Consider the following 12,579-nt stretch of genomic DNA (forward strand, 5'->3'; position numbering starts at 1 on the left):
TTTACCTAACCCTGACTGACATCTTGCCTCACAATAGATCTTCTATAGAGCAGATGCAACTTGTCCTCTTATGTAGGGAGCAGGACTTTAAGTATTTTGGGGTAAATAAGGTTTTTGCACCTCTAATTAAGGACCTCAAAATCCTGGAGGAGAGAGGTGTAGTCATATCTGATGGCACTGTACTAAAGGGCTCTTTGGTTGCCATTGCAGGAGACAACTTGGGATCCCATTCTATTGGGAGATTCTTAGAAAACTTCAGTCGGTCTAAATATTTTTGTCGCTACTGTGAGGTGCATAGAGATGATTTCGTGAAGAATCCAGTGTTGTGTGCTACCACAAGAACGGCCCAATCATACACAAGTAATTTGCAATACCTGGAAACTAGTGCCACAGACTCTGTATGCGGTATCAAGTTTGACTCTCCTTTCAACCAGCTTTCTCATTTCCATGTTTGCCAGCCTGGCCTCCCACCATGTCTAGGCCATGACTTATTTGAGGGAGTCATGGCTTATGACCTTCCTTTATATATTCGCCATTTAGTTGAGGAGAATAATTTTACGTACCTGCAGTTAAATCGGTGCAAGAACCAGTTCAGATATGAAGGGAATGATGGTAGGGATAAACCAGCAGACCTCTCTCCCGGCAGTGTCAAACTAAGTGGGCATGCAGTTCAAAATTGGTGTTTCCTTAGATTACTCCCTCTCTTCGTGGGTGGCAGGATTAAAGATCCCTGTGACAATGAGGTGTGGCAGCTCATTTTGCAGCTGAGCGAGATAGTTGAGCTTATCTGTGCACCAGTCATTACAGAAGGTCAGGTAGCATATCTGAAAGTCATCACAGAGGAGTACATATACAACAGGAAAAGGCTATTCCCCAATGACGCCCTGAGGCCAAAGCATCACTATCTTGGCCATTATCCAGATCTAATCATCCACTTTGGCCCACTTATTCGCCTGTGGACTCTGCGGTTTGAAAGCAAACATACTTTTTTCAAACAGTGTGCCAGAAAATTGCACAATTTCAAAAATCTGTGCAAAACTTTATCAGAGAGACACCAACTTCTCCAGGCCTACCTGAGTGCGGGAAACTTGTTCCCTCCACTTATACAGGTAGAGAAGGGGACTGATTTTTATGTGGATGATTACAACGACAAGATCAGGGCATCTGTAGCCTGTTGTAAATTCGAGTCTCAGTCTGCAGTGGCTTGTAACAATGTTACTGTCAAAGGCACAGACTACAGAAAGGGGATGTTCATCTTGCTTGGGAACAGTGATGAAGGACTTCACATGGGGAAGATTATGCTGGTCATTGTTGCCCATAACTCTGTACACTTTGTCTCAGAGAAACACACTTCTGTCAAGTTAAGTGACATAGGTGTGTACTGTGACTTAGGAGTGGCTCAAGAGCATTATGTGTGCATTAAGCACGAAGATCTACTGGACTACTATCCTCTTCCAGCATACAACGTGTATGATCAGATGCTTATTGCTCTCCACCATTCTTTTCTGGAAGCAGTTTAAACAGGGAGGAAAGAGAGGACATGAGAGACGGGGAGGAAAGAGAGGACATGACAGGCGTGAGGACAGGCGTAAGTACTGGAGCAGGCTATTTAGTCATGGCAAACTAAAGCTCAGTTTTTAGTTGTAACCTTGAAGATAGTTTAATTTGTTATTGTTGATAGTATAGCGAGCACAGTTGACTGTTAATGCCCATGAAACTAGGTAATGGAAGCTATAAAGGGAGCAGTTTGGTCATATTTACCGGGCCTCCCTGATGACTTGCTGACTACCCTAATTGATGAGCTTGGAGTGGAGAGTGTCGAAGACCTGGCCTTAATGGAGGAGAAGGATCTGGTCAGATACCTTAAACCAATCCAGTGTCGGAAGCTGCTGAATGGTATTAAGCAAGGTACATTTATATTTTGACTCGCATGACACTTACCCCTAGTTTCCACCGGGTCCGTCTGCGCCGAGTTACGGCTGCGTAATATGCCCATATCAACAAAAACTGCGAGCTGGCACGCAAGACGCTCCGCTTCTGAAACGCGCCCGGTGGGTTATGACGCTGGAGGAAGTCGGACCAAAACCGCCGTGACGCGGCGCAGACGGACCCGGTGGAAACTAGGGGTTAGAACTAGGCCCTTGGAACATTGTCAGAACTGGTAGACAATTGGGCCCTTAGCCCTACATCTTTCCCTGCCTTCATTTATGAATTGTTTTTGTCCCTTCTAGGATTTGTAACGATTAATATGGAGGTGCTCTCTCCTCATCCAATTGCTTCAAGCTCCGCAAACACTCTGGCCTCTCCACAAGCATTCCGGCCTCCACATCACCTGTTGTCCAGCCCCCCAAGCACTTCAAGCTCCTCACAGTCTCCACAGCCTGGCATGCCATGGCATGTAGACTTTCGTGTCAACTGGAACCAGATGCCAACAGCCATTCAGCAAGCGGTGGAAAAAGAAGTGAGACCAATGCCAGATGAGAAAAGGGCCTTTGTAAACGCGTTGGTGGATCAAATGATGCAGCACGAGCGCAACCCAACCAGAGCCATGTGCCACAGCATCGTCCGATTAATAGTCAGGAGCCACCCAAAAAGCTTTGCTGACATTAGCAGGCAAGGTGAAGTTGTTGGAGATGGATGCCCCTCTCTTCTCCAACAAGTTAAAACTAGAGTGGAATATAAAACTAGGAACAACACTCTGGCTCGACGCCGACGAAGCCGAGAGGGAAGAAGGAACACTGGAGTGGCAGGAGAGTCCAGACTGACGAGAGGTCCTGTCGACCAATACGGGTATGTGTAGGGGTGGACAAAATATAGATATTGCAATTATTGTACGTTGAAGGTTTTGAAGATTACAGTAATAATAATTCCTTGCATTTACATAGCTCTTTTCAGGACACCCAGTGCTTTACAATGGTCTTCTCATTCACACACTGAGAAGCGGCGAACATACAGTGCCAGTGTCCTCTCCATTCACACTCACGGCGATCAGCAACCATGCAAGGCACAGGGGTTAAAGGGGCACCGCCATGCTAGACTAACTTAGGTTATTTGAATTGAATGTTTAAATTATGTGTAGATTTTGTATAATCGCCGTCAGTGTAACTGTTATGATAATTGAAATGTTCCCACTCCAAAACCAGTCCAAATGATCGGCCCCAATAGTATTGATTTAACCTATGATTCCTATCCCTAGGTGTGTGAGGTGGTGCCCAGCAGAGTTACCAGAGGGGGAGACCGAGGCAACGTTGGAGGATTCGAAAAGGGATCTGCGGAAGATCTAATCAGGCATGCAATCTACTTTATTTTTGGTGAATTGACACCTGAATAAACATCCCACATTAAGCAAAAAGGCCACCTTAATATTCAGAATGAGTAATGATGAGAGCATGAAATTAAAGGTTTGACACTCAAAATGTCCCAGAGGTGGGGACATTGAATTTAATTGTTGTTACTTGGGTACTCTCAAACATGTATTTGTATGTCTGTACACAGAGGAAGGGATGGGTGGGGCAGAGAGAGCAGAACCTCTGATGGTGAGGACCTATATCATCCTGCGGAGGTACCTCAACAGAATGCCTGCACCAGCGATGTTGGAGGTCAAAGAGGAATGGCCTTTTCTCTTTTCTCAGAGAGGCCTTTTCTCCCACTTTGGCATCCTGACGGACGTCAACATACTTCAGAAGCTCCAAGAGGCCCTGGGTCAGAGAGGACAGACCATCCTGCATTTCTGTCAGAAACTGGACAACCCGAAGATCAGGGAATTTCTGGCCAGCTATGATCCAGAGGGTTCGGAGAAGGTTGCCTGCATCCTCCAGCTCCTTATGGTCTACTTTAAGGAGCCTACGGAGAAACTGATGCTCGAAGTTGATGTAAGTTTTTTTTAATTTATTTAAATATTTAAAATGCTAAACGAGTGATTACATTAGGGGCAACTGAAGCTCAGTTGGTAGAGCTGGTCGTTCATCGACCGTAGGGTTGGTGGTTCGAATCCTGGCTCTGACTGTCCGCATGTCGGAAGTGTCCTTGAGCAAGACACTTAACCCCCAAGTTGCTCCAAATGGGCCGAGCTGATCTGTGTTGAGCTGTAGTGCGCGGATTAGCTGTTGCCTTAGCATCACCCAGGCGGGGGCTACACATTGGTTTGCGGACGTCCATTTGTAAGCGCTTTGGGTGTCTTGAAAAGCGCTATATAAATGCAAGTAATTATTATTATTAGACCATTTATTATGTTCTGATTTACCTCTGACCAATGAACGATCTTCATCCTTGCATAATGTTAAATCTATGCTATTGTGTGTTACTTTGTTACAGACCTGTGCCACTGCTGCTGATGTAGTGAATACTGCAGCACTCCCAAGCACCCCCTGCTTGATCATTCAAGGTAATGTAATGGTCAGGGATGGGATTTTTCCTGTTTATACAGGATTTCCTGCTTTTCTGACCTGAATGGCTAGACTTCACTGCTGCTTTTATTCTAGTTATATAATTTCTCTTAGGACATCCCTGTTCTGCTCCACCATCGATGAGGTATAGGATACTGAATGGTTACTCTAAAGAGCTTAAGTGTTCCTTTGCATCGAGGGGAGAATCTGACTGAAGGCCTTCCATCTCTCCTGCACTCCATTCAAGTCCAGTCTGTGAAACGACACTTACGATACTCTGACGCCATTTGTTTCAGCGATTCGCGTTAGTTAAAATCTATAGCCTGTTTCAATGATTCAGGGGTCTGACGAGTTGACATGTTCTCGTTCTAGCTGGGCTCGTAACCATCTACCCATAGAGGAATGAGGTTAAACCGTCTATCCATAAAGGCAGAGGGAGGAGGGCTAGGGAGTTGCTTTGTCGTTCAGCCAGATTCTCCTATCTGCACAGGGACCTTTGATGCTTTTACAGTGACTGTTAAGTAGCCTACCTCACTGATGGTGGAGTAGAAAAGTGCTGTCCACCTGGAGGGTTCTGTGTCATGTCCTTGCATGCTCTGCACTGTATATTTTCCTGCTTTTTGGTCCTTGGCCAATCATGAATGTTACTCGGATCTGGTATTGACATCTCTAGCTCAAGTATTATTTTTGATTGATTCTAGGAATGTACCTATCCACAATAACGCATGACGGGGTATCTGTTCATTTCAGGTGACACAATGAAGCCTTCTGGGTGGATGCTATCCATCGAGGGACAAGTGGTAATGGGCCCACACCCATTTTTTTTGCATGGGGTAGCTGCTTTATTCAGCAGCTACTATGTCTTCAACCTCAAATATCCCGTTGGATCATGCACACTGGAGTTCATCCAAAGGTATTGTAACACTCAAACACATGATCAATGTCATCAGTAAGACTTGTCATGCAAATTTGTGTTTCACTATCTTGCTATTAAGTCCATGCCTTTCTACAGAGGCTATAAAGTAGATTAAATGCTTTGAGTATGAAGCCTGGAACCAAATATGCAAATTGGGACCACACCATCACTTGATGTTGCTGGGCTAGCTTGTTAAAAAATTGACATAATGGTTTAATTCACAATATAGTATGGCTTCAAAATTCAGATAAGTAAGTAAACCTTATGTTAGAGGTACCTGAGGCACTCTGCTAGGCTACAAATAATGTTATTGTGAGAGGATGATCCAACAGGTTTGTACTAGTAACAGTCGGTGTGGGAAAAGACACAGGTGAACACCTTGATAAATGCTGCCTGCAATACATGAGTGTATTTAAAACTGAAACTTATCTTTGCTTATTAACAGATGCTTCTTGGGCATCAACCCGGAGAAAGGCTCCAAGGCAAAGAAGCGAAGCTCCATTAACCCTCACGTGAGCACCCTTCACCGGAAGCTGATAGACTTGGAATGGTCTGCATAGACTGCATGGTGTGCGGGGACAAGTTTAGTGGGAAGCATTACGGTCAGTTCACCTGCGAGGGATTATTTGTTTAAAGGATCCGTTAAGGGTTCATCTGTTTTTTTTATGGATAGTTGAGGTGAACTAGTTCATGTTCCTGTTTGTTTACTCTGTTGTTTATTTTGTCAATAAATATGCCAGTGGGCTTCCATTGATTTTACCTCATTTGTGTGTTTGGTGTGTTGTTTTTAAAAATTGTACAATAACATTACGTGCATTTTTATAGTGCAGCTCCAGTACTTCCAGGAGGAAGCTCACACTTTGGTTTCCTGTTAAACTTGGACAGGAAACCATTGTATGAGCTTCCTCCAGGAAGTACTGGAGCTGGGGATTACAGTTATGCACGTGTATCATTGTAAATTACTGGCTACTCCTGCAGTACTTTCACAGTACACATTGTAAATTCACAGTAGATTACTGGCTACTCCTGCAGTACTTTCACAATAGAAATGTAAAAGTACAGGCCCTTGTTGTAATTAATGTACAACAAAATGATGTAATTCCCCAGTAACATACTGTAATATCACAGTAATTGAAGCTGTGAAGTTACAGTATACAGTTGTACCTTTACAACAATGCATTGTAATATCATGGATGTGAAATTACAATACATTGCTGTGAAGACATTCACAGTAAATTGCTGTGAACCTTACTGTGAAAGTCATGCAACAAGTTGCCAGGTAATTATTGTGAATTCATGGTGGATATTTTTACAGTGTACTCTGTTTGTATCTATTAGTTGTGTATTTTGTGTAATCTATAGTAATTCCACACTCGCAAAATACAAAATGGACGCCACTTTGTTGTTGTAGCGTTATCGTCCGTGAGAAACTAAAACAATGGCATCATGTTGGTGAACGTATAAATAGATTAATTGTATTTCGTGACTATAACACGGCAGTATATAAATAAAGCTGTATTGTATATCAACCCAGTGTATATATATATATATATATATATATATATATATTGTTATTCCACACACGCCAAATGGATGCTGTTTTGTAGTTCTACAGACATTGACTATTAGCAGTTTATAAATAAAGCTGTATTGTATATCAGTCTATATATATATACTATAGCGTGTGTTCTTCTCTCTGAAGAACCAGCACCTTACCGTGGTAGAGAGGTTTGTGTGCCCTGATGAACCTGGGGGCTGTGTTGTCTGGAACCTTGTGTTCCTGGTAGGGTCTCCCATGGCAAATTGGTCTCAGGCAAGGGGCCAGACTAAGATTGGTTCAAAAGACCTCATGAAAGAAAAACTAAGAAGTGAGGATACCCGGCCCGGAGGAAGCCCGGGGTCCCCTTCTGGAGCCAGGCCCAGAAGGAGGACTCGTCGGCGAGCGTCTGGTGGCCGGGCTTGCCACGGAGCCCGGCCGGGCCCAGCCCGAAAAGGCAACGTGGGCAACACCTCCGCTTCTCCGTCCCGCGGGCCCACCACCTACGGGAAACATCAATGGGGTCGGGTGCGCTGCCAGAAGGGTGGCAGTGAAAGCGGAGGGTCTCGACGGACCAGACCCGGGCGACAGAAGCTGGCTTTGGGGACGTGGAACGTCACCTCTCTGGGGGGGAAGGAGCCGGAGCTTGTGCGGGAGGTGGAGCGTTACCAGTTGGATCTGGTTGGGCTCACCTCTACGCACAGCGTCGGCTCTGGAACCTTACTTCTGGATAGGGGTTGGACTCCATTCTTCTCCGGAGTTGCTCAATGTGTGAGGCGCCGGGCGGGTGTGGGGATACTCACAAGTCCCCGGTTAGGTGCTTCGTTGTTGGAGTTTACCCCAGTGGACGAGAGGGTCGCCTCCCTACGCCTGCGGGTTATGGGGGGGAAAACTCTGACTGTTGTGTGTGCTTATGCACCCAACAGCAGTTCAGAGTATACGGCCTTCTTGGAGACCCTGGAAAGAGTCCTGTATGGGGCTCCTGAAGGGGACTCTTTAATCTTGCTGGGAGACTTCAACGCACATGTGGGCAATGATGGAGACACTTGGAGGGGCGTGATTGGGAGGAACGGCCCCCCTGATCTGAACCGGAGTGGTGGTTTGTTACTGGACTTCTGTGCTAGTCATGGATTGGCCATAACAAACACCATGTTCGAACATAAGGATGCTCATAAGTGTACGTGGTACCAGAGCACCCTAGGCAGAAGGTCCATGATCGATTTCGTTATCGTATCATCGGACCTGAGGCCGTATGTTTTGGACACTCGGGTAAAGAGAGGGGCGGAGTTGTCAACTGATCACCATCTGGTGGTGAGTTGGGTCGAGTGGCGGGGGAAGCCTCTGGATAGACCTGGTAAGCCCAAACGTGTAGTTCGGGTGAACTGGGAACGTCTGGAGGAGGCCCAAGTTCAGGAGGCCTTCAACTCACACCTCCGGCGGAGCTTTTCGGGCATTCCTGTGGAGGTTGGGGACATTGAACCAGAGTGGTCGGTGTTCAAAGCCTCTATTGCCGAAGCCGCGGCGGGGAGCTGTGGTCTCAAGGTCCTAGGTGCCTCAAGGGGCGGTAACCCTCGAACCTCCTGGTGGACACCGGTGGTCAGGGAAGCCGTCCGACTGAAGAAGGAGGCCTTCAGGGATTTGTTATCCCGGGGGACTCCCGAGGCAGTTGCAAGGTACCGACAAGCCCGAAGGGCAGCAGCCTCATCCGTGGCCGAGGCAAAGCAGCGGGTGTGGGAGAAGTTCGGAGAAGACATGGAGAAGGACTTTCGGGCGGCACCAAAGTTGTTCTGGAAAACTGTCCGACACCTCAGGAGGGGGAAGCAGGGAACCATCCAAGCTGTGTACAGTAAGGATGGGACGTTGTTGACCTCAACTGATGGAGTGTTAGGGCGTTGGAAGGAACACTTTGAGGAACTCCTGAACCCGACAACTCCGCCCTCTATGTTAGAGGCAGAGCTGGAGTATGACGGGGGATCAACACCAATCTCCCGGGGGGAGGTCACTGAGGTCGTCAAACAACTCCACAGTGGCAAAGCCCCGGGGGTGGATGAGATCCGCCCGGAAATGCTGAAGGCTCTGGGTGTTGAGGGACTGTCATGGTTGACACGTCTCATCAACGTTGCGTGGAAGTCGGAAACAGTGCCGAAGGAGTGGCAGACCGGGGTGGTGGTCCCCCTTTTTAAAAAGGGGGATCAGAGGGTGTGTGCCAATTACAGAGGCATCACACTACTCAGCCTCCCCGGGAAAGTTTACTCTAAGGTACTCGAAAGGAGGGTCAGGCCGATTGTCGAACCTCAGATTGAGGAGGAACAATGCGGATTCCGTCCTGGTCGTGGAACGACGGATCAGCTTTTTACTCTCGCAAGGATCCTGGAGGGGGCCTGGGAATACGCTTATCCGGTCTACATGTGTTTTGTAGACTTGGAGAAGGCGTATGACCGAGTTCCCAGGGAGTTACTGTGGGAGGTGCTGCGGGAGTATGGGGTGAGGGGGTCTCTACTCAGGGCCATCCAATCTCTGTACTCCCAAAGCGAGAGCTGTGTCCGGGTCCTCGGCAGTAAGTCGGACCCATTTCCGGTGAGGGTTGGCCTCCGCCAGGGCTGCGCTTTGTCACCAATCCTGTTTGTAATATACATGGATCGGATTTCGAGGCGTAGTCATGGGGGAGGGGGTCTGCAGTTCGGTGGACTAAGGATTGCACCACTGCTTTTTGCAGATGATGTGGTTCTAATGGCTTCATCGGTCTGCGACCTTCAGCACTCACTGGATCGGTTCGCAACCGAGTGTGAAGCGGCTGGGATGAGGATCAGCACCTCCAAATCTGAGGCCATGGTTCTCAGCAGGAAACCGATGGACTGTCCACTTCAAGTAGGGAATGAGTCCTTACCCCAAGTGAAGGAGTTCAAGTATCTCGGGGTCTTGTTCTCGAGTGAGGGAACAATGGAGCGTGAGATGGGCCGGAGAATCGGAGCAGCGGGAGCGGTACTGCAGTCGCTTTACCGCACCGTTGTGACGAAAAGGGAGCTGAGCCAGAAGGCAAAGCTCTCTGTCTACCGGGCCATTTTCGTTCCTACCCTCACCTATGGTCATGAAGGATGGGTCATGACCGAAAGAACGAGATCGCGGATACAAGCGGCCGAGATGGGTTTTCTCCGCAGGGTGGCTGGTGTCTCCCTTAGGGATAAGGTGAGAAGTTCGGTCATCAGGGAGGGACTCGGAGTTGAGCCGCTCCTCCTTCGCGTCGAAAGGAGCCAGTTGAGGTGGTTCGGGCACCTAGTTAGGATGCCACCTGGGCGCCTCCCTAGGGAGGTGTTCCAGGCACGTCCAGCTGGGAAGAGACCAAGGGGTAGACCTAGGACCAGGTGGAGGGATTATATCTCTTCGCTGGCCTGGGAGCGCCTTGGGATCCCCCAGTCAGAGCTGGTTGATGTCGCCAGGGAAAAGAAAGTTTGGGGCTCTCTGCTGGAACTGCTACCCCCGCGACCCGACCACGGATAAGCGGAAGAAGATGGATGGATGGATGGATGGTGTGTGAAATAACAGTATACATATATATATATATATATATATATATACTATAGCGTGTGTGAAATAACAGTATACATATATATATATATATATATATATATACTATAGCGTGTGTGAAATAACAGTATACATATATACTATAGCGTGTGTGAAATAACAGTATACACATATATATATATATGTATACTTTTATTTCACACACACTTAATGGAGGAATTATTTCTGATTTGAGTTACATTTTTGAAAGAATAAGCCAGTGAAGTAATCAAAGTAATTGTTTTTTCCACATTTGTTTTCACAGTGATGAAGACAAGTATCAAATGGCTTCTGGATCACAGCCATCAACATCTGCCTCATCCGAGCTACGACGTGCATCAGATCAGCATACAGTTGCCCCAGAGCCATCAACATCCAAGCTACGCCGCCGGACGTCTCCACCAGTACTAACTCAGCCTCCCTCTGCATCTTCTGATTCAGTGGACAGACTGTCAGGAGGAAAGTGAAACGGGCTGGTGTGTGGCAGACTAAGATTGTTACCGTTCCTGACGCTGTGGTGGACTACAACAGAAGCATGGGCTGCGTGGATGTGTCCGATGCTTTGATTGGGTACTACAGCGTTCACCACAAAACCATGAAATGGTACAAGACCTTTTTTTTACCATTTTCTGGACATTGCAGTGGTGAACAGCTTCCTTCTCCACAAGGAGCTGCACAAGATGAGGGGTGACCCCGGCAGGACGAAGCCACACACCCAGAAGTCCTTCAGGGAGCAGCTTGCTGCAGACATGAGGGGTGAAGTCCCTGCAGCAGCACCACCACTCCCCCCCCCCCATCATCACTCGTATGCATTCCCAAGTATTATGGGGAAGATGCCACCGCGCTCAGGAGGTGCTCTGATGCTGGCAACACAACGGTGAAGACCTATCTACTGCACTAAGTGCCTGGTGCCTCAATTCAAAAACACTAAACACATTCAGGTTGTGTACATTTTTTCTTTTTTGCCAGTGTTTACAAAAAATATGCTTGTGGTGTTATTTCGGTTTTAGTGTCGTTTTTTTAGTGTGTTATTTTTAAAATAAATCTGCTCCTGTTGGAGACAAATGTATCCTATGTTTCCTAATTGTTATTGTGTAAGTAAACCTTCCTAGAAGTGTTAGTCGGGTGATAAACATGTAAGGACTGTGGCAAACTCCACACACACCATTTACATATTAAAAAAAATGTAATTGAAAAAATTTTTTTTTACATTTTTTTTAAAACACTTCTATTTGGATGGAATGATTACCTATAGTGATAATAAAATTATTTTTACAGTATGGTACCTGAAAAAGGTCAAATGGCACTGATGGTATCCAAATGTGCCAAAATGTGCCCAAAGGTCACTTTTTGCTAAACCTCTCTAAAAAGGTCAAATGTAACTTGTTTTGCCTCAATCTTGATACAGGGTACTTATATGTTATACTTTGGATTCCTAAAGCTTTTAGTCTACTATCCCATCATTCAAGGGTAGTTTTCACTATAAGTAATGTTTTTTTTTTAGGCGGGGGTAAGAATTTACCTTTTTTTACTATGTTCCATCTGAATTTACTCTGACTGTAATATCTATTGATTCTGACACTTCTACATCCAACTCACAGATGTATGTGCGCACCTGCGCACATAACTGGTGCGCAGGTGCTTTTATATAGGTTGTACGAATTTTAGTCATCCAGCTTTTGAAAAGCATGAGAAGAGCAAAGAGCATGTGAAGATAGCTGACAACCAGGATAAGAACCCCAATCGTCCCCTCGACAGGTGGCAGGATACACTCAATGAAGAACAGCGCCAAGCTCTGAGTAATATGTTTCTGTTGGCCTTTCACAAAGCCAAACATGCACGTCCTATGCGTTCATATGAGGAGGACATTGCGCTTCTCAAGAGGCTTGACGTTAATGTTGGGACTGCTTATCATTCGAGAGAAGGGGGATCCCGCATCATGGAGACCATCGCACAGGCAATCAGTTCAGAGTTGTATGAAAAATTGAAGGCAGCTGAATTTTGGGGTGTGCTTTTTGATGGATCAGAAGATATAACAAAAGTGGAGCAGGAAATTGTGTACATTGTGTCTGTGGGTAGCGAGGGAGAGTTTAGCTCAGATTTCATTGGGTTAATTAATTTGGGTGTGAAACGAACGGCACAGGACATAACAGACGGGCTGGAGTAACTCTTCCATG

The 12,579-nt window shown here is 46.5% G+C and overlaps 2 protein-coding genes across 2 annotated transcripts in view; one reads left to right on the forward strand and one right to left on the reverse strand.

Annotated features, from left to right (window-relative positions):
• Nucleotides 1-12,579, reverse strand: part of LOC117555841 — a 76,326-nt gene that overhangs the window by 52,224 nt on the left and 11,523 nt on the right. The window lies entirely within an intron of this gene.
• On the forward strand, nucleotides 1,725-5,942 carry si:dkey-15h8.17 (uncharacterized protein LOC100034454 homolog). Its single transcript, XM_034230849.1, has 7 exons — nucleotides 1,725-1,908; nucleotides 2,232-2,790; nucleotides 3,197-3,273; nucleotides 3,481-3,872; nucleotides 4,315-4,384; nucleotides 5,136-5,298; nucleotides 5,747-5,942. The coding sequence occupies exons 1-7, from the start codon at nucleotides 1,725-1,727 to the stop codon at nucleotides 5,859-5,861; spliced, it is 1,560 nt and encodes a 519-aa protein (XP_034086740.1). The 3' UTR covers nucleotides 5,862-5,942.

This window comes from Gymnodraco acuticeps, unplaced genomic scaffold, assembly GCF_902827175.1.
Source record: "Gymnodraco acuticeps unplaced genomic scaffold, fGymAcu1.1, whole genome shotgun sequence".
Classification (NCBI taxonomy): Eukaryota; Metazoa; Chordata; class Actinopteri; order Perciformes; family Bathydraconidae; genus Gymnodraco; species Gymnodraco acuticeps.